This window comes from Mustelus asterias, unplaced genomic scaffold (assembly GCF_964213995.1).
Source record: "Mustelus asterias unplaced genomic scaffold, sMusAst1.hap1.1 HAP1_SCAFFOLD_152, whole genome shotgun sequence".
NCBI lineage: Eukaryota > Metazoa > Chordata > Chondrichthyes > Carcharhiniformes > Triakidae > Mustelus > Mustelus asterias.
The window spans coordinates 833,685-855,670 of NW_027590173.1; the positions used below are offsets into that span (position 1 = coordinate 833,685).

Here is a 21,986-nt window from a genome sequence, read left to right on the forward strand (position 1 = left end):
TTTCCACCTGGGACTCCTCCCTTTCCACCCAGAGTGGGGTATAAAGGTGATGGTCCCTCCTTCTTGCCTCAGTTCAGACGAGGTCAGCTAAAAGGGTGTGCTCCTGTTCTCAGTGAATAAAAGCCTATTAGTTTTCCCTCACTCTCAGAAGTCTCCGCGTTGTAATTGATAGTGCATCAATGATGTATAGAGCTTTGGTGAGGCCACAGCTGGAATTGTGTGTGCAGTTCTGGTTGTCACATTATAGAAAGGATGTGACTGCATTGGAGGGGGTGCAGAGGAGATTTACCAGGGTGCTGCTTGGGATGGAACATTTAAGTTATGAAGAGAGGTTGGATACGCTTGGGTTGTTTTTGTTGAAGCAGAGAAGACTGAGGGGGCAACCTGATTGAGGTGTTTAAGATTGAGGGGAATGGACAGGGTGGATAGGGAGCAGCTGTTCCCCTTAGTTGACGGGTCAGTTACGAGGGGACACAAGTTAAAAGTGAGGGGTGTGAGGTTTAGGGAGGAGTTGAGGAAAAATGTTTTTACCCAGAGGGTGGTGACAGTCAGGAATGCACTGCTTGGGAAAGTGGTGGAGGCGGGGTGCCTCACATCCTTTAGAAAGTACCTGGATGAGTACTTTGCATGCCATAACATTCAAGGCTATGGGCCAAGTGCTGGCAAGTGGGATTAGGTGCCCAGGTCAGAGCATTTCATGCATCGGTGCAGACTTGATGAGCCGAAGGGCCTCTTCTGCACTGTAATATTCTGTGATACATGGCCTTATTACCCAAGCTTGAAAAGTTCTTTACTCACAGTTACTGTATTTTGTGTGTCATAATAAACTACAGAAATTTGGTTCATGTCTCAATAGTCAATTTGTTTATCCCACATAGAATTGTTGATATTTCAAAAGCGTTGCCTGATTCTGTGGTGAATGCTGAAAATGCAGTGACTTTTGGAAAACCTGTCAGAAACATAGTGTGATTTCTATTTATGTATTGTTTGATGTTGTTGCCATTCTTGTTTTTAATACTGTGACTGTGTGGCAATCAAGATAAATAAATGAGTCATGATCGAACTGAATGGTGGAAAAGAGTCAATGCGCCTTGTGGGGGGCCAAGGATAGATCCTTGGGTGATTCGGGAGGTAACAGCACAGGAGTGGGAAGAGAAACCATTGCGGGTGATGTTGTGCTTAAGACCAGAAAGAGAAGAATGGAACTGGGGAGTGCCATCTTACCCAGCTGAACAATCTCTCCACCTGTCCCCCACTATTGACATAGTTGACTGCACCATCCTGCTCCAATACCTTCCCACTGTCAGGTCAGTGTTCACAGCAGATGAAGATGTTAATGTACCTGACAACTTGAGAAAACTAATGATGAATGAAGGGCTGGGCCTCAGGAAACGAGTGTAGAGAAAGCTAGAGTTCTCAATCATCTTCGTCTCGGGCGGCAGCTCCTCCATCTCAATGTGTGTGGTGAGATCAGGCCATTCTGCTCAGTCAGGAGCACCCAGACTGACTGCAAGAGAGAGAGAGGCTGCAATTAGAACCAAACAATGAGGGAGACCCACTGAGAGTAACCAAGCCCTGGCCCCAGACACAGGGCACTGGAAGATCCCAGTATTTCTCCCTGGCCTATGCAGAGTGAGGTTCTCGAACCCGGTGTGGCACTGCGCGCCACACAAGAACACAGGAAGATCCCAGTCTCTGTGCTGATTGGTGTGACGGGGTTTGCAGCGCCGAGACTGGGGAGCTGCAGCGTGACATGTTTACACAGGAAGCCGCCATTCGAAACCCTGAGCTGCGGATTGACAGCCGGGCGAGACGGGATTCCCCCATCCGAAGCCCCACCGCCGGCTCAGGATCCGGGCCCGGGGACTGAAGCCACGGGCCGGACCTTTACCGCCGCCCGGTGTCTGATGGGACCAGTGTGTACCCCCGCCCTCTGTCCAATCACAGTCACCGACCTGTGACCGACAGCTGAGAAAACCAATCAGAAATTGAGTCATTTCTGTTATCCAATAGACACTCTGCGCTGATTGAGTGATGGCTGCATCATCCAATCAGTGAGCTCAGTCTGTCTGAAATGTGCGCGAACAATGGAAATGACGTTTTAATCTTGACCAATAGAGCGACATGCTCCAAACAACACCCGCCCACATCACGATTGACATCGGCCTGAACCAATCGAAGAACGTCGCTGTAACACATACACCAATCGGAATGCGGCGCTGATGTTCGGCTCCAGCAACGTCACTCCCAGCCCAGCGTCATTGCGTCATACAATTCGATCCGAGGCTCAAACCAATGAGAAATCAGACAGCTGGAGGCGGGTAAAGAATGCTTAAAGCGGAACCGCTATTAGAATTACCGTTGTACAACTCTAATTTACTTACGATAGTTAAAGCAACAACGGGATTGGTGAAAGTCAGAGCGTGAGAGAAATAGAACTCGGGGGAAAGGAAGGAGGAAATAAATGTAGGAAACGCGATAGAAATGAAAGGAGAGGAAAGGAAGATGGAGGCAGTGAGGTTTAGAGAGGGAATTCTGGAGCTGAGTCCCTGAGAATTGAAAGCATAGCCATCACTGGTGGAGTGAATCGATGATGTGGAGATGCTGTTTCTGGGGGTGTTTCCGAGTCGGGAATGGTGGAAATGATCTTTAGTTTTCTGCATGTTGCAAACTAAAGTCTCATCTGCTTCTCAGAAGGAATGCTCAGTGAGCTGGGGCTAAGTTTCTGAGTTAGCACCCACACAAGCTTTACCTGCAGCCTGGAGCTCAATTACTGAAGCGGGATTTTGTCTTTCTCATCAGGACGGTGCAGGCTGAACACGTGCAGTGTTGCAGTGAGGAAAATGAAAAAGAGAATTGGTGCAATGACACAACCTTATTTGGCACAAACTGCATTTTTACTGAACGGGGTTTGTGTTGGTTCACTGGGTTAGGATCACTGACTGCATGTATTTGTGCAGTGTTTTAGGTTCATTTATTAACATCGCAAGTAGGCTTACATTAAAACTGCAATGAAGTTACTGTGAAAATTCCCCAGTCGCCACACTCCAGCGCCTGTTCGGATACACTGAGGGAGAATTTAACATGGTCAATGCACCTGACAAGTGCATTTTTCGGACTGTGGGAGGAAAATGGAGCACCTGGAGAACACTCACGCAGAAACAGGGAAATGTGCAGACACTGCACAGATAGTGATCCAAGCCGGGAAGCAAACCCAGGTCACTGGTGCTGTGAGGCAGCAGTGCTAACCACTGTGCAACCATGAGGAGAGGGTGCTGACACATGTCCGTGAGAAGCCAAGTCTGACGATAATAGCGAGAGTCATACAGTACAGAAGAGGTGCTTTGACCCATCACGTCTGCACCAACAAACCTACATTAAATCTACAAGTATTCCTCCCTTCCAGCACTTGGCTCGTAGCATTGAAAGTTATGACATTTCAAGTGTTCATCCACATACTTTGTAAAATTAGTGAGTTTTCCCACCTCTACTACCTCTCCAGGCATTGCAATCCAGACTCTGACCATGCTTTGGATGAAAAAATGTTTCTCTCAAATCCCCTCTAAACTTTCTGCCCCTCACCTTAAAATTCTGCTTCCTTGGTATCAACCCTGCAACTAGGAGGAACAGCTGCTTCCTATCCACCCTTTCCATAACCCTCATAATCTTATACACCTCAATCAGGTCTCCCCTCAGCCTTCTCTGCTGTAAAGAAAATGACGCGAGCCTATATAGTCTCTCTTCCTAGTTCAAATTCTCCATCCCAGTCAACATCCTGGTGAATGGCCTCTGCACCCTCTCCAGTACAATCATATCCTTTCTCCAGTGATTTGACCAGAACTGCACTCAGTGCTCCAACTATGGCCTCACCAAAGTTTTGTATAGCTCCAACATTGTCTTGCTGCTCTTATAATCATACATTAATACTCCATTCCTCATGTTTCATGAATCTTCACAACTCACAGAGTGAAAGGCTCTTTTATCATCAAAAAATACAATGTACGGCAGCTGGAGCTTTCTCTTGTATTTTCAGGGATCTAGGAATCAGTGGATCATCTAGAGATAGAATGAAAAGAATATTTTCACAGTATTTATTCACATGGTACTAACATCAGGTTGCAGTAGTTATGAGCCGACTGCGTGGCCTTATGGATAAAGTGTCTGACTTTGGTGTTTGTAGTAATGATATCAGAAAATTGCAGGTTTGAGTTCTGTCACGGTCATTTCTGGTGGAGCATCCTGGGAACCGATCTCCCACATCATATTAAATCCACATTTTCTTCCAAACATTGCAGGGTGCTTTCTCAGAATGTAGGTCCTTGTTATTTTATTAATTCAATTCTAAAATAGTCTTAGCTCTGAACAATTCCACAATATCTGTTTGATCTGGATAAATCATTGATGTTCCCAACTGGAGCAAAATGCTTTGTATTGATTGGGTGATTGAAATTCTGTGGAGGCAATTCTAATTTCCTCAGGACGAGGTTTAATAATGAGCTGAATGAAGTGTTTTTGTTTACAGGGATGAAAGGTTATGTCACTGGGCTGGTAAACCAGAGGCCCGCACTGTCTTTGGAGGCATGGAGTAAGTCCCACCATGGCAGCTGGTAAAATTTAAATTAACTGATTTGATACACAGAATCATTGATCAAAAACAGAAACAGGAGTAGGCCATTCAGCCGAAATAAGTCTGGACTTGAAACCAAGCCTCAGAAATGGCGGCCTTGAAATTCCTGTTGATTGGTTTCCCACAGGAAACATTTTCACTGAACAACAGAGAACATTTCACACAACAGGAAACACCTTTGCAGAACAGAAAATAAAAATTCTGCTCAAGATGGCTCATATTTACATAACCGGGAATCTGGTCAGACCCCATTTGGAATATTGTGAGCAGATTTGGGCCCCATATCTCAGGAAGGATGTGCTGGCCTTGGAAAGGGTCCAGAGGAGGTTCACAAGAATGGTCCCTGGAATGAAGAACTTGTCATATAAGGAACAGTTGAGGACTCTGGATCTGTATTCCTTCGAGTTTAGAAGAATGAGGGGGGATCTTATTGAAACTTACAGGATACTGCGAGGCCCGGATAGAGTGGGCATGGAGAGGACGTTTCCACTCGTAGGAAAAATTAGAAACAGAGGGCACAACCTCAGGCAAAAGGGACGATTCTTTAAAACAGAGATGAGGATGAATTTATTCAGCCAGAGAGTGGTGAACCTGTGGAACTCTTTGCTGCAGAAGGCTGTGGAGGTCAGGTCATTGCGTGTCTTTAAGACAGAAATAGATAGATTCTTGATTAATAAGGGGATCATGGGTTATGGGGAAAGGGCAGGATAATGAGGATGAGGGAAATATATGATTGAATGGTGGAGCAGACTCAAAGGTCCAAGTGGCATAATTCTGCTCCCATGTCTTATGAATATATTTACACAACAGGGATGAATTTGACACAACCACAGCAAAGATCTGTCAACGGCAGAGACACAGTTTCACAACAGAGAGTGCAGTTACACTTACATGAAATTAATTTTAAAACAAGGTCTATCTTTATGTAACAGAAGATCCCTTTTCAAACATAATCAGTTGTTCCATCTCAGTATCTTGTTGGTTTGTTGGGTACCTTCTCTGTCTATCGCTCTGTGTGTGTCCTGATCATCTCTTACTGCTTCTCTGTGTGTCTTTCTCTGTCTGTTTGATTCGGGCTGATGTTAAGTGTTATTGTCCAGCCAGGGTACGCTTCCCAACACGTGGGTCTTGTTTGAAATACAAATACAATGAATAGTTTCCTCTCACCCACGCAACAGGAATAGACAGGAAGCGGCAACGTTTCGGGGCAGAGTGGCTGGACCCATAACCCAGAGGTCGATGGATCGAAACCATCATCTGCTATCATGTTCTCACCAACATCAAATAGTAACATTCGGCTGCTGCCCAAAGGTAAATCTGGGTTTTCTCGACAGTAAATTTGTTTCATCATCTTGATTTTCATTAACTGGGAACACAGTGCATATGTCCCAGGTTCACAGGAAGTAGTCTCACAACACCAGGTGAAAGTCCAACAGGTTTATTTGGTAGCATGGGCTTTCGGAGAGTTGCCCTTTCATTAAATGGTTGGACAGCTTATTCAGCCAAAAGCACGGGATTAATTCCTGTATCGGTTGAGATTGTTCATGAAGGCCCGGCTTCGAAGCCTTGCTCCTCTCTTGACGTGTGAATCATCCTGTTAAATCGCCACAGTCAGCTGTCTCCTTTGATGACCCATAGGAACATCTGAGTCTGTGGACCTTGCTTTAATTTTGCAAGCAATGAACACCTCATAACTCTGACACATTGTTTCAGATATAAAACGGCAAAAACAAATCTGAGCATGCGAACCGGAAGCATCCCTAAAATATCATTTCTACCATCGTTGTGAAATTTGTCATTTCGGGAACAATTGCAAACAATCAATTTTACCAAGATATCAATTTTACCCAGATACAAAATCCGACGTAGAAAAGCTTCATGAGCCTGACGTGATTTGAACACGCAACCTTCTGATCTGGAGTCAGACGCGCTACCGTTGCGCCACAAGCTCAGACTGCTTGCTGCATTTTACATCCGGGTTATGTTCGGTGAATTCAAAATCAAACTGGGACCAGGGAATGGAACTGTCTCCCTCTTTACTTTCTGTGGTTACACATCGAATGGAAGAATAGCAGCGAACCGGATGAACAAGAAAGCAGCAACACAGCATTATCCTGTGGGAGAAATATGTTCTTTGTTACGGGTGTTAAAACACCCTGGTTTGGTGAAAAGTCAAAAGAGAAAACGCTAGAAAATCTCAGCAGGTCTGGCAGCATCCGCAAGGAGAGAAAACAGCTGACATTTCGAGCCCTTTGTCAAAGCTTGGTGAGAAGTTACTGCGTGACGAGGTGGCCGAGTGGTTAAGGCGATGGACTGCTAATCCATTGTGCTCTGCACGCGTGGGTTCGAATCCCATCCTCGTCGGTGATGGTTCGTTCAGTGTTTTGAGGTTCACGGAACCAAGATGAAGTTTGAACACACAAGCTTGAGAGAATAGTCCAGAACAATTTCATATTCCCATAATTCTCATCCTCTGAGGAAACTCGATCTGACAGTCAATTCAAATCAGGGCACCCGCTTTGGACACGAGTTTGCCACCATGTCAACATGTGGTTTCGGAAGCTCCAAAGCAGACGCCAGTGGCAGATTTTGTCTTTCCAGAATCGGCAGGTCAGCCATGAAAATTAGTGCGATATTAACTGGTCTGGCCATGCTAAATAGCCCCTTAGTGTCAGGGGGATTAGCATGGTAAACATATGGGGTCACGGGGATTCATTCTGGGTGGGATTGTTGTCGGTGTCGGCTTGATGGGCCGAATGTCCTCCAAGTTCGAGGCGGCAGTTTCGCTTCTCTGAGAAGATTGACACACCAGTTCCTAATTTCTTCAAATTTTACCCAGAAAGCTGACTCCGATGACATTCGGACATTTCACAAGACAATGACTAGCAGTCTAACATGCTGGTACCCACTGCCGCAAACAGGTCCACAGCAGACGCCATTTCCCTGGCCCTGCACTCAACCCTGGAACACCTAGATAACAAGGATACCTCTGTCAGACTCCTATTTATTGACTACAGCTCAGCCTTCAACACCATTATTCCCACGAAACTCATCTCCAAACGCTGTGGCCTGGGCCTCGGCACCTCCCTCTGCGACTGGATCCTGAACTTCCGAACTCACAGACTTACCTCGAATGGACTTACTTTGCATGAAGTTGATCTTTCTCTCCACCCTAGCTACGACTGTAACACGACATTCTGCACTCTCTTGTTTCCTTCTCTATGAATGGTATGCCTTGTCTATATAGTGCACAAGAAACAATACTTTAACAATACTTTTTCACTGTATGTGACAATAATAAATCAAATGAAATCAAATCAAAAATGCCATTCTTTGTGCCACAGAGACATTGCTGCAGCAACTATTCCCCGTTCCCATCTGGCAATTTCTGATGTTGTCGAACAGACAGTTGAAAAGTTCAGCAATTGGGCAGCGATTACATTTCAAAAATACTTTATCATCATTAAAATATTTTGGGACGTCCTATGGTTGTGAAAAGAGCTACAGAAATTCCAGTCGAACTCCGAAAGGACACAGACAGGTTGGTGGAATGGGAGGACATGTGGCAGATGATGAATGAAGTGATTCATTTTGGTGGGAATAACACAAAGCGACAATATAAAATAAAGGATTTAATTCCAAAAGGGGGTGCAAGAACAGCAGGACATATTTGGACATGTGTATATGTCATTGAAGGTGGCAGGACAGTTTTTAAGAGCCGTTAATAAAACATACTGTATCCTCCAGTTTATAACTGAAAACAAGAAGTTTATACAAATTTACGGCAAAGAAATTGCAGATGTGCTGTTAGATATTTTCAGCCTTGCCCCTCGCCTGAGGTGTAGTAATCCTGAGGCTAAATCAACACCATTAAGCTCTCCCTGTTGAGATGGGGAACAGTGGATGGTCATTTGGGATTATGGTAACTTTACCTTTATATCTGTGCGATATTCAGAATATGTTTTGCATTATCCGCTGATTTTCCAGGATTGGGATCTTTCTGATTCTGTTGGTAGAACTGTGCGTGTACAAGCAATTTGTTCTGGCAGTCAGCTCCCGGAACAGTAAACTGGTTTGGAATCCATTCTGTATTTGCAAACTCTGGGAATGTAAACAAGTTGATGGATCTCCTCATTCTGAATCTTCAATGCATTTTTTCAGCGTCGCTGACTGGGCTTGCATTTTTTTAAAATTAATTCATGGGACATGGGTGCCACTGGCTGACCAGTATTTATTGCCCAACTCTCGTTGCCTGCGGGCAATTGAGAGTCAACCACATTGCTGTGGCTCTGGAATCACATGTCGGCCAGACTGTGTAAAGACGGCAGATTTTGGTCCCGAGAGGACCAGATAGATTAATACAACAATCGACAAAGGTTTCATAGTCATCAGGAGATCCTTAATTCCACATATTTTTCATTGAATTCAAATTCCACTGCCTTGTCAGTATTTGAACCCGGGTCCCCAGAATACGAGCTAAGTTTCAGATTTCAGCGATGATACCACAAGGCCAAGGTCTCCAAATTTCCTTTGAACTGAGTGGCTTGGTAGGCCTCCTCTGAGGGCCTACAACATTGTTGTGGGTCGGGAGTTGTATGTAAGCCAGTCCAGGTAAGAATTCCTTCCCTGAAGAGCATTAGTGCTTTGGTTGTCTTTTTTTACGAAAGTTGATTCATGGCCATTAATTCCAGATATTTTTATTGATTTTGAATTTCGCCATTTGTCGTGGTGGGAGATGTGTGAGTGTTGGTCTGTGAGAGCTTGTGTGGGTGTGGGTGTGTGTGAGAGAGAGAGTGATGGAGATTCACTCATTTTCAGTGAATGTGAATTAACCCCTTATATTCATACACGGACACTGTGATCCCCTTGCCCTTGCGAATTCCTAAGAAGTAATTATACCACTGATATCCATTGTCGTAGCATCTGCATGGTTTCCCCAATGTACCATGCCTCGGGACATCCTTTCCTGCAGCGTATCAGGTACCTGCAGACGCTACGACAATGGATGAATGAACACCGCTCGACAATCACCAGGCAAGACTGTTCTCTTCCTGTGGGGGAGCACTTCAGCAGTCACGGGCATTCAGCCTTGGATCTTCAGGTAAGCGTTCTCCAAGGCGGCCTTCACGACACACGACAGCGCAGAGTCGCTGAGCAGAAACTGATAGCCAAGTTCCGCACACATGAGGACGGCCTAAACCGGGATGTTGGATTTATGTCACATTATCAGTAACCCCCACAGCTTTCCTCCTGATCTTGCAGAATCTTACTAGCTGTTCTGTCTGGAGACAATACACATCTCTTTATCCTGTGTTTAATGTTCCCTCCACCCACATTATCTGTACCTTTAAGACCTGGCTGGCTGTAGAGATTTGCATTCTAATTCGTATTCTGTAACTTGATTTCTGTGTCTCTGTGCACTGTTGGAGAACAGATTTTCACTCCATCTGACGAAGGGGCAGCGCTCCGAAGGCTTATGGTATTTGCTACCAAATAAACCTGTTGGACTTTAACCTGGTGTTGTGAGACTTCTTACTGTCCTTTCCCTCTGCCGGACATGATGATTCTTCACTCAGATCTCTGCACAATATGAGAGGAAATCTTTCAGGCTCCTTTTATACAGGCCGCCCCGACCTGACTGAGGAAGGCGGAGTGAGAGAGCAGAGAGGGGAGGAGACAGAGTGAAGAATAAACACAGAGCGGGAGGGAGGAGAGAGCCGGACTGACACACACACACACAGAACGGCCCCTGATCTTTCAGCTCCACCTCCAGTTTCTGCAACCACCAATTTCAACCCGTTTATTAACAATGGAAGCGAAACACAGCTCCCCACACAAACCCGTCACAAACAAGTGTTTCCACAAACCCGCAGCTTTGAAATATGGAATCAAACAGAAAATGCTGCAAATAATCAGTAGCTCCGGCAGCTTTTGTGAAGAGAGAGAGAGACAGAGTTAACGTTTCGGGTCGTGACTTTGTTCTTTTGTGTTTTTAAACCTGGTCCCGTAATAATTCCCAGTCAGTCATATTCCGACCTAAACACAGTCGACTCTATAGCAAGAATCTTCCTCCGCAACATCCTCACACACATCTGCTTCTCGCTGTTTGCCAGCACTTTATTGAAGCTGCTTGGGGCAATCTCCTGTGTTAAAAGTAAGGGAGTCAGGATGGCCGAGCGGTCTCAGGCCGCAGTCTCCTCTGGAGGCGTGGGTTCAAATCCCACTCCTGACATCGATGTTTGGCTAAGAATTGCCGTCTCACAGCGCCAGGTACCTGGGTTCGATTCCCGGCTGAGGTCACTGTCTGTGTGGAGTTTGAACATTCTCCCTCGGCTTTCTCCGGTTTCCTCCCGCACACCAAAGTGCGTGTTAGGTTGATTGGCCATGCTACATTGCACCGGAGTGTCGGGGAGTAAGTAGGGTCAATAAATAGGGTCATGGGGATCCGGACTGGGTGGGATTGTGGTCGGTGCAGACTCGATGGGACGATTGGCCTCCTTCTGCACTGCAGGGATTCGGTTAAAAATGAGGCGCGAATGCGGTGTTTAGCCGCCAGTGTTACTGAATCTACCAGACATCTTTATTATGAGAGAAAGTGGCGATTGAGCAAATGAAATTCAGCCTCTACTCTGTTTCGCTTTAGTCTGAATTTGAAATGATCACTATTGAGAATGAGCCGGGCCGCGGGACAGGAATCATTTTCTTGCGGGATCAGCTCTTTCCTGAGAGATGTGGGTGGCTCTGAGAAGAGCCTTTGGGTTCAGAGGTTTACAATTTGCTCGGGTTGTTTCACTTCTTTCCTGATGCTTTCTTCGCTTTTGCTGCTTTCACTTTGGGTTTAGCCTTCGATTTAGTCACTTTTTTGACAGACTTTCTGCCCGTGACCTTCTTCACAGGAGACTTTTTCTTCAGGGCTGCTTTCTTCACCGCCTTTTTTGGAGTTGCCGCCTTCTTGCTGCTTGTTTTCTTCACTGTTGATTTCTTCACTGGAGTTTCCTTTGCTGCAGGTTTCTTGGCTGCGGGTTTCTTTGTTGTCACCTTCTTGGCCGCTGTTTTCTTTACTAAAGATTTCTTGGCTGTTGGTTTCTTCACCTTCTTTCCCATTTTCCCCGGGCTTTCCTTCTGAGCGAGTTTGAAGGAGCCGGAGGCGCCCTGTCCCTTTGTCTGCAAAAGCCACACAAGCTTTCGGAGCTGCAAGCCCCTTCTTCAGGTGAGTTGGAATTCTGTTCACAAACAGAGCATATAAAGACACAAACTCAATTTACATGAATAATGGTTGGAATGCGAATACTTACAACTCATTGCGTCTTGGAAGTGCAGCAGAGAGGGAGAGATTCGCGAGAGGAGTGCTGCGGGTAAGCGCTGTTATTTTTAACTTACTTTTTCGCGGGTTTTTTCTTTAAAAATATCTAAACCCGGAAGTGGTCGCGCAGGGAGGTCTGGGAGAGAGAGATTTTTTTTAAAAAGTTACTCACCTCAGTGAATCGGCCTCATTGCGTCTTGGAAGTGCAGCAGAGAGGGAGAGATTCGCGAGAGGAGTGCTGCGGGTAAGCGCTGTTATTTTTAACTTACTTTTTCGCGGGTTTTTTCTTTAAAAATATCTAAACCCGGAAGTGGTCGCGCAGGGAGGTCTGGGAGAGAGAGATCTTTTTTTAAAAAGTTACTCACCTCAGTGAATCGGCCTCATTGCGTCTTGGAAGTGCAGCAGAGAGGGAGAGATTCGCGAGAGGAGTGCTGCGGGTAAGCGCTGTTATTTTTAACTTACTTTTTCGCGGCTTTTTTCTTTAAAAATATCTAAACCCGGAAGTGGTCGCGCAGGGAGGTCTGGGAGAGAGAGATTTTTTTTTTAAAAGTTACTCACCTCAGTGAATCGGCCTCATTGCGTCTTGGAAGTGCAGCAGAGAGGGCGAGATTCGCGAGAGGAGTGCTGCGGGTAAGCGCTGTTATTTTTAACTTACTTTTTCGCGGGTTTTTTCTTTAAAAATATCTAAACCCGGAAGTGGTCGCGCAGGGAGGTCTGGGAGAGAGAGACTTTTTTTTCCCCAATAAATTGGAACAGAGAGGAATCCCGATACTCTACACTTGTAGAGTATCCCACCCTCCCTCCTCCTCTAACCTAAAAAAAAAGACCCAGTGAGAGCAGGGCTTTGGAGAAAACAGGAGGAGGAAAGGTAAGTTTAAAATTTTCATTCACTTTTTTTTTCCCTGTGTGTTTAAAGGGGCAATTATGAGTGTGAGGCCAGTATGTTGTTCCCAATGTAGGATGTGGGAGGTCCTGGAGGCTCCTAGCCTCCCGGACGACCATATCTGTGCTGGGTGTGTTGAGCTGCGGTTCCTAAGGGACCATGTTAGGGAACTGGAATTGCAGCTCGAGGACCTTCGCCGGGTTAGGGATAGTGAGGAGGTCATTGACAGGAGCTATCAGCAGGTGGTCACACCGGGACCACGGGAGGAGGGTAACTGGGTAACAGTGAGGAAGGAGAAAGCTCAGTTGATGGTGAGCACCCCGGTGGATGTGCCCTTTAATAATAAGTACTCCTGTCTGAGTACTACTGGGGTGGACAGCCCACCTGGGGGAAGCAGCGGTGGCAGTGTCTCTGGAGCTGAGCCTGGCCCAGTAGTGCAAAAGGGTAAGGAAAGGAGGGTAGTGCTAATTGGGGACTCTACGGTGAGGGGGTCAGATAGGCGTTTTTGCGGACACAGACGGGACTCTCGGATGGTGGTTTGTCTCCCTGGTGCAGGGGTCCGGGATGTCTCTGGTCGAGTCCCAGAAATCCTGAAGGGGGAGGGAGAGGAGCCGAAGGTCGTGATGCATATAGGTACTGCTGACATAGGTAGGAAGAGGGAAGGGATCATGAAAAGAGAATATAGGGAGTTAGGTAGACAGCTGAGAAAGAGGAATGCAAAGGTAGTAATCTCGGGATTGCTGCCTGTGCCGCGGGAGAGTGAGAACAGGAATCGGTGGAGAATGAATGCGTGGCTGAGGGACTGGAGCAAGGGACAAGGATTTGGGTACTTGGATCATTGGGACCTCTTTAGGGGCAGGTGTGACCTGTTTAAAAAAGACGGGTGGCACTTGAATCCCAGGGGGACCAATATCCTGGCGGGAAGGTTGGCTAAGGCTACTGGAGAGACTTTAAACTAGAAAGGTTGGGGGGAGGGAATCAAAATGAGGGGACTGAGAGCGAGGAGGTTAGCTCGCAAATAGATAAGGAATGTAAACAGGGTAAGAGGGAGGTTAGACGAGTGATGGAGAAGGGAAGTGCTCAGGCTGAAGGTCTGAGATGTGTCTATTTTAATGCCAGGAGTGTAGTGAATAAAGTGGATGAGCTTAGAGCGTGGATTGCTGCTTCGAATTGTGATGTGGTGGCCATTACGGAGACTTGGATGTCTCAGGGACAGGACTGGGTGCTTCAGGTGCCGGGTTTTAGATGTTTCAGGAAGGACAGGGAGGGAGGCAAGAGAGGGGGGGGAGTGGCACTGTTGATCAGGAATAGTGTCACGGCTGTAGAGAAGGTGGACGCCATGGAGGGATTGACTACGGAGTCTCTGTGGGTGGAGGTTAGGAACAGGAAGGGGTCGGTAACGTTGCTGGGTGTTTTCTATAGGCCGCCCAATAGTAACAGAGATGTTGAGGAGCAGATGGGGAAACAGATCCTGGAGAGATGTAGGAATAACAGAGTTGTCATGATGGGAGATTTTAATTTCCCAAACATAGATTGGAATATCCCTAGGGCTAGGGGTTTGGATGGAGAGGAGTTTGTTAGGTGTGTCCAGGAGAGTTTCCTGACACAGTATGTGGATAAGCCTACTAGAGGAGAGGCTGTACCTGATCTGGTGCTGGCTAATGAACCTGGACAGGTGGAGGATCTCTCGGTGGGTGAGCATCTTGGGGATAGCGATCATAATTCTATCTCCTTCACGATAGCATTGGAAAGAGATAGGATCAGGCAGGCTGGGAAAGTGTTTCTCTGGAGTAAAGGGAAATACAGTGTCATCAGGGAGGAAATTAGACGGGTAAATTGGAAGGAGGCATTCTTGGGGAAAAGTACCGAAGGAAAGTGGAGGATTTTCAAGGAATGTTTGCCTGGAGCTCTGCATGACAACGTTCCGATGAGACAGGGGGGTGTTGGTAGGGTACGGGAACCGTGGTGCACGAAGGTTGTGATGAACCTGGTGAATAAGAAAAGAGAGGCGTACAGAAGGTTCAGAGAGCTAGGAGGTGTTAAGGATTTAGAGGAGTATACGGGATGTCGGAAGGAGCTTAAGAAGGAAATTAGGAGAGCGAGAAGGGGTCATGAGAAGGCCTTGGCGGGTAAGATTAAGGAGAATCCCAAGGCTTTCTACAAATATGTCAAGAGTAAAAGGATGAGATGTGAAGGCATAGGACCCTTAAAAGGTGAAGGGAGAAAAGTTTGTGCGGAACCGTTAGAAATGGCGGAGCTGCTTAATGAATACTTTACCTCGGTATTCACGGTGGAAAGGGATCTGGGTGGTTGTACTGCTGGTTTGCGGTGGACAGAAAGGATCGAGCATGTGGACATAAAGAAAGAGGATGTGTTGGAACTATTGAATGGCATCAAGGTTGGTAAGTCGCCGGGACCGGATGGGATGTACCCCAGGTTACTGTGGGAGGCGAGGGAGGAGATTGCGGAGCCTTTGGCGATGATCTTTGCATCGTCGATGGAGACGGGAGAGGTTCCGGAGGATTGGAGGATTGCAGATGTGGTCCCTATATTCAAGAAAGGGAACAGGGACAGCCCGGGAAATTACCGACCGGTGAGTCTAACCTCAGTGGTTGGTAAGTTGATGGAGAGGATCCTGAGAGACAGGATTTATGATCATCTAGAGAAGTTTAGTATGATCAAAAGTAGTCAGCACGGCTTTGTCAAGGGCAGGTCGTGCCTTACGAGCCTGGTTGAGTTCTTTGAAAATGTGACCAAACACATTGACGAAGGAAGAGCGGTGGATGTGGTCTATATGGACTTCAGCAAGGCGTTCGATAAGGTCCCCCATGCAAGACTTCTTGAGAAAGTGAGAGGGCATGGGATCCAAGGGGCTGTTGCCTTGTGGATCCAGAACTGGCTTGCCTGCAGAAGGCAGAGAGTGGCTGTGGAGGGGTCTTTCTCTGCATGGAGGTCAGTGACCAGTGGAGTGCCCCAGGGATCTGTTCTGGGACCCTTGCTGTTTGTCATTTTCATAAATGACCTGGATGAGGAAGTGGAGGGATGGGTTGGTAAGTTTGCTGACGACACCAAGGTAGGTGGTGTTGTGGATAGTTTGGAGGGATGTCAGAAGTTGCAGCGAGACATAGATAGAATGCAAGACTGGGCGGAGAAGTGGCAGATGGACTTCAACCCGGATAAGTGTGTGGTGATCCATTTTGGCAGATCCAATGGGATGAAGCAGCAGTATAATATGAAGGGTACCATTCTTAGCAGTGTAGAGGATCAGAAGGACCTTGGGGTCCGGGTCCATAGGACTCTTAAATCGGCCTCGCAGGTGGAGGATGCGGTCAAGAAGGCGTACGGCGTACTGGCCTTCATTAATCGAGGGATTGAGTTTAGGAGTCGGGAGATAATGCTGCAGCTTTATAGGACCCTGATTAGACCCCACTTGGAGTACTGCGCGCAGTTCTGGTCACCTCATTACAGGAAAGATGTTGAAGCCATTGAGAGGGTGCAGAGGAGATTTACAAGGATGTTGCCTGGATTGGGGGGCATGCCTTATGAGGATAGGTTGAGGGAGCTTGGTCTCTTCTCCCTGGAGAGACGAAGGATGAGAGGTGACCTGATAGAGGTTTACAAGATGTTGAGAGGTCTGGATAGGGTAGACTCTCAGAGGCTATTTCCAAGGGCTGAAATGGTTGCTACGAGAGGACACAGGTTTAAGGTGCTGGGGGGTAGGTACAGAGGAGATGTCAGGGGTAAGTTTTTCACTCAGAGGGTGGTGGGTGAGTGGAATCGGCTGACGTCGGTGGTGGTGGAGGCAAACTCGTTGGGGTCTTTTAAGAGACTTCTGGATGAATACATGGGATTTAATGGGATTGAGGGCTATAGACAGGCCTAGAGGTGGGGATGTGATCGGCGCAACTTGTGGGCCGAAGGGCCTGTTTGTGCTGTGGCTTTCTATGTTCTATGTTCTATGTTAACTAATCAAGTCTTTAAGAAACGAAACAATGTGAGTGGAGAGAGCATCAAGACAGGCTAAAAAGATGTGTATTGTCTCCAGACAAGACAGCCAGTGAAACTCTGCAGGTCCACGCAACTGTGGGAGTTACAAATAGTGTGACATGAACCCAATATCCCGGTTGAGGCCGTCCTCGTGTGTGCGGAACTTGGCTATCAGTTTCTGCTCAGCGACTCTGCGCTGTCGTGTGTCGCGAAGGCCGCCTTGGAGAACGCTTACCCGAATATCAGAGGCCGAATGCCCGTGACCGCTGAAGTGCTCCCCAACAGGAAGAGAACAGTCTTGCCTGGTGATTGTCGAGCGGTGTTCATTCATCCATTGTCGCAGCGTCTGCATAGTTTCCCCAATGTACCATGCCTCGGGACATCCTTTCTTGCAGCGTATGAGGTAGACAACATTGGCCGAATTGTAAGAGTATGTACCGTGTACCTGGTGGATGGTGTTCTCACGTGAGATGATGGCATCTGTGTCGATGATCCGGCACGTCTTGCAGAGGTTGCTGTGGCAGGGTTGTGTGGTGTCATGGTCACTGTTCTCCTGAAGGCTGGGTAGTTTGCTGTGGACAATGGTCTGTTTGAGGTTGTGCGGTTGTTTGAAGGCAAGAAGTGGGGGTGTGGGGATGGCCTTGGCGAGATGTTCGTCTTCATCAATGACATGTTGAAGGCTCCGAAGGAGATGCCGTAGCTTCCCCGCTCTGGGGAAGTACTGGACAACAAAGGGTACTCTGTCCACTGTGTCCCGTGTTTGTCTTCTGAGGAGGTCGGTGCGGATTTTTGCTGTGGCACGTTGGAACTGTTGATCAATGAGTCGAGCGCCATATCCTGTTCTTATGAGGGCATCTTTCAGCGTCTGGAGGTGTCTGTTGCGATCCTCCTCATCCGAGCAGATCCTGTGTATACGGAGGGCTTGTCCGTAGGGGATGGCTTCTTTAACGTGTTTAGGCTGGAAGCTGGCGAAGTGGAGCATCGTGAGGTTATCCGTGGGCTTGTGGTACAGTGAGGTGCTGAGGTGACCGTCCTTAATGGAGATGCGTGTGTCCAAGAATGCAACCGATTCCGGAGAGTAGTCTATGGTGAGCCTGATGGTGGGATGGAACTTGTTGATGTCATCATAGAGTTGTTTCAGTGATTGTTCACCATGAATCCAAAGGAAGAAAATGTCATCGATGTATCTAGTGTATAGCATCGGTTGAAGGTCCTGTGCGGTGAAGAAGTCTTGTTCGAACCTGTGCATGAAGATGTTGGCATATTGAGGTGCGAATTTGGTCCCCATGGCTGTTCCGTGTGCCTGGATGAAGAACTGGTTGTTGAAGGTGAAGATATTGTGGTCCAGGATGAAGCGGATGAGATGTAAAATTGCATCTGGAAACTGGCAGTTGTTGGCGCTGAGCACTGAGGCCGTTGCAGCAATGCCATCGCCATTGGGGATGCTGGTGTAGAGTGCCGAGACATCCATTGTGACGAGGAGCGCTCCTGGTTCAACTGCTCCATGTGTGCCGAGTTTCTGTAGGAAGTCCGTCGTGTCGCGACAAAAGCTGGGGGTTCTTTGTACAATGGGTTTCAGGATGCCTTCGACATAGCCGGAGAGGTTCTCGCACAGGGTCCCATTGCCCGATACGATGGGACGGCCGGGTGTTTTTGCCTTGTGTATCTTCGGGAGGCAGTAGAGATCTCCAACGCGGGGAGTACGCGGGATGAGAGCACGGAGGGTGTTCTGAAGGTCTGGATCAAAGGTCTTGATCAGAGTGTTGAGTTGACGGGTGTGTTCTTTGGTCGGATCTGCAGGTAACTGTCTGTAGTGTTCCTCTTTGTTGAGTTGTCGGTACACGTCTTTGCAGTAATCCGTTCTGTTCAGTATGACGATGGCCCCTCCTTTGTCTGCTGGTTTGATGACAATGTTGCGGTTGGTCTTGAGAGCGTGGATGGCGTTACGTTGTGCTTGAGTGATGTTCGGGGCTACATGCACAACAAGACATGCACACCAAGAAGAGGAATCTTGAGAAACTCGGCATCTCCACCAGCAGCAACCAAGCCTCCCCCCGTACCACAGTAGAAAACAGTACCACTGCAGGGAAGTCCATTGTCAACTTGTCCGACTACACACTTCAACCAGATGAAATCGAAGTTCTCAGCCGAGGGCTTAATTTTTGCCCCACCACCAAAATAGACCCCATCAGTCTCGCAGCAGTTACATTTCAAAAATACTTTATCATCATGGAATGGGAGGACATGTGGCAGATGATGAATGAAGTGATTCATTTTGGTGGGAATAACACAAAGCGACAATATAAAATAAAGGATTTAATTCCAAAAGGGGGTGCAAGAACAGCAGGACATATTTGGACATGTGTATATGTCATTGAAGGTGGCAGGACAGTTTTTAAGAGCCGTTAATAAAACATACTGTATCCTCCAGTTTATAACTGAAAACAAGAAGTTTATACAAATTTACGGCAAAGCACAACGTTACGCCATCCACGCTCTCAAGACCAACCGCAACATTGTCATCAAACCAGTAGACAAAGGAGGGGCCATCATCATACTGAACAGAACGGATTACTGCAAAGAAGTGTACCGACAACTCAACAACGAGGAACACTACAGACAGTTACCTGCAGATCCGACCAAAGAACACACCCGTCAACTCAACACTCTGATCAAGACCTTTGATCCAGACCTTCAGAACTCCCTCCGTGCTCTCATCCCACGTACTCCCCACGTTGGAGATCTCTACTGCCTCCCGAAGATACACGAGGCAAACACACCCGGCCGTCCCATCGTATCGGGCAATGGGACCCTGTGCGAGAACCTCTCCGGCTATGTCGAGGGCATCCTGAAACCCATTGTACAAAGAACCCCCAGCTTTTGTCGCGACACGACGGACTTCCTACAGAAACTCGGCACACATGGAGCAGTTGAACCAGGAGCGCTCCTCGTCACAATGGATGTCTCGGCACTCTACACCAGCATCCCCAATGGCGATGGCATTGCTGCAACGGCCTCAGTGCTCAGCGCCAACAACTGCCAGTTTCCAGATGCAATTTTACATCTCATCCGCTTCATCCTGGACCACAATATCTTCACCTTCAACAACCAGTTCTTCATCCAGACACACGGAACAGCCATGGAGACCAAATTCGCACCTCAATATGCCAACATCTTCATGCACAGGTTCGAACAAGACTTCTTCACCGCACGGGACCTTCAACCGATGCTATACACTAGATACATCGATGACATTTTCTTCCTTTGGATTCATGGTGAACAATCACTGAAACAACTCTATGATGATATCAACAAGTTCCATCCCACCATCAGGCTCACCATAGACTACTCTCCGGAATCGGTTGCATTCTTGGACACACGCATCTCCATTAAGGACAATCACCTCAGCACCTCACTGTACCGCAAGCACATGGATAACCTCACGATGCTCCACTTCTCCAGCTTCCAGCCTAAACACGTTAAAGAAGCCATCCCGTATGGACAAACCCTCCATATACACAGGATCTGCTCGGATGAGGAGGATCGCAACAGACACCTCCAGACGCTGAAAGATGCCCTCATAAGAACAGGATATGGTGCTCGACACATTGATCAACAGTTCCAACGCGCCACAGCGAAAAACCGCACCGACCTCCTCAGAAGACAAACACGGGACACAGTGGACAGAGTACCCTTCGTTGTCCAGTACTTCCCCGGAGCGGAGAAGCTACGGCATCTCCTCCGGAGCCTTCAACATGTCATTGATGAAGACGAACATCTCGCCAAGGCCATCCCCACACCCCCACTTCTTGCCTTCAAACAACCGCACAACCTCAAACAGACCATTGTCTGCAGCAAACTACCCAGCCTTCAGGAGAACAGTGACCATGACACCACACAACCCTGCCACAGCAACCTCTGCAAGACGTGCCGGATCATCGACACAGATGCCATCATCTCACGTGAGAACACCATCCACCAGGTACACGGTACATACTCTTGCAATTCGGCCAACGTTGTCTACCTGATACGCTGCAAGAAAGGATGTCCCGAGGCATGGCACATTGGGGAAACTATGCAGACGCTGTGACAACGGATGAATGAACACCGCTCGACAATCACCAGGCAAGACTGTTCTCTTCCTGTTGGGGAGCACTTCAGCGGTCACGGGCATTCAGCCTCTGATATTCGGGTAAGCGTTCTCCAAGGCGGCCTTCGCGACACACGACAGCGCAGAGTCGCTGAGCAGAAACTGATAGCCAAGTTCCGCACACACGAGGACGGCCTCAACCGGGATATTGGGTTCATGTCACATTATTTGTAACTCCCACAGTTGCGTGGACCTGCAGAGTTTCACTGGCTGTCTTGTCTGGAGACGATACACATATTTTTAGCCTGTCTTGATGCTCTCTCCACTCACATTGTTTTGTTTCTTAAAGACTGGATTAGTTGTAAGTATTCGCATTCCAACCATTATTCATGTAAATTGAGTCTGTGTCTTTATAAGCTCTGTTTGTGAACAGAATTCCCACTCACCTGAAGAAGGGGCTTGCAGCTCCGAAAGCTTGTGTGGCTTTTGCTACCAAATAAACCTGTTGGACTTTAACCTGGTGTTGTTAAACCTCTTACTGTGTTTACCCCAGTCCAACGCCGGCATCTCCACATCATGACCTTTGTCTGCACCAGAGAGCCTTTCTCCACCTTCCTCTTGATAGTTAACCTGATCTGGGAGCCGCGCTTCCCCACATCCACTCCACTGCCAGCCAAAGCTTTCTTTATCGCGGCCAGGGACATCCCATTGCGATCGCTGCAACCCGCCACAACATTGAGGATCTGCTCGCCTAACTTGGGACCGGCTGCCGCAGGTCGGGGAGCCGCCTTCTTCTTCCTGGGAGACTTCACTTGAGCGGGAGCGGCTGGAGGAGCCGTTTCGGCGGCCGCAGTTTCAGTCATATCCGAGAGTGTGTGGAAAATCTGTGTGAGTCAGAACTGGATCCGAAATGAACCCAGTGGTGGCGGCACAGAGCAACTTAAAGGCAGAGAGCGGACGGAGCAGAGACAAGCTGCTGTCAGCTCCCGGCTCCTCCAGCCTCTCTGTGTTTCTCTCTCCTCACAAACTCTCCCATTGCAATGAAATTCCGCCTCTCCAGAGATCCAGCTCACATCCTTCATGTCTCTGACACACG

General features: G+C 47.7%; 1 protein-coding gene and 2 non-coding genes across 3 annotated transcripts; 1 reads left to right on the forward strand and 2 right to left on the reverse strand.

Annotated features, from left to right (window-relative positions):
- Positions 1-1,757: 1,757 nt before the first annotated feature.
- LOC144485060 (uncharacterized) lies at positions 1,758-21,753 on the reverse strand. Its single transcript, XM_078203359.1, has 3 exons — positions 21,472-21,753; positions 11,499-11,785; positions 1,758-1,968 (listed from the first exon to the last, which is right to left on the reverse strand). Exons 1-3 carry the CDS (start codon positions 21,751-21,753, stop codon positions 1,758-1,760), a joined length of 780 nt encoding a protein of 259 aa, XP_078059485.1.
- On the reverse strand, positions 6,507-6,578 carry trnaw-cca (transfer RNA tryptophan (anticodon CCA)). Its single transcript has one exon. It is a non-coding gene; the product is annotated as a tRNA-Trp (tRNA).
- On the forward strand, positions 6,910-6,991 carry trnas-gcu (transfer RNA serine (anticodon GCU)). Its single transcript has one exon. It is a non-coding gene; the product is annotated as a tRNA-Ser (tRNA).
- Positions 21,754-21,986: the final 233 nt, after the last annotated feature.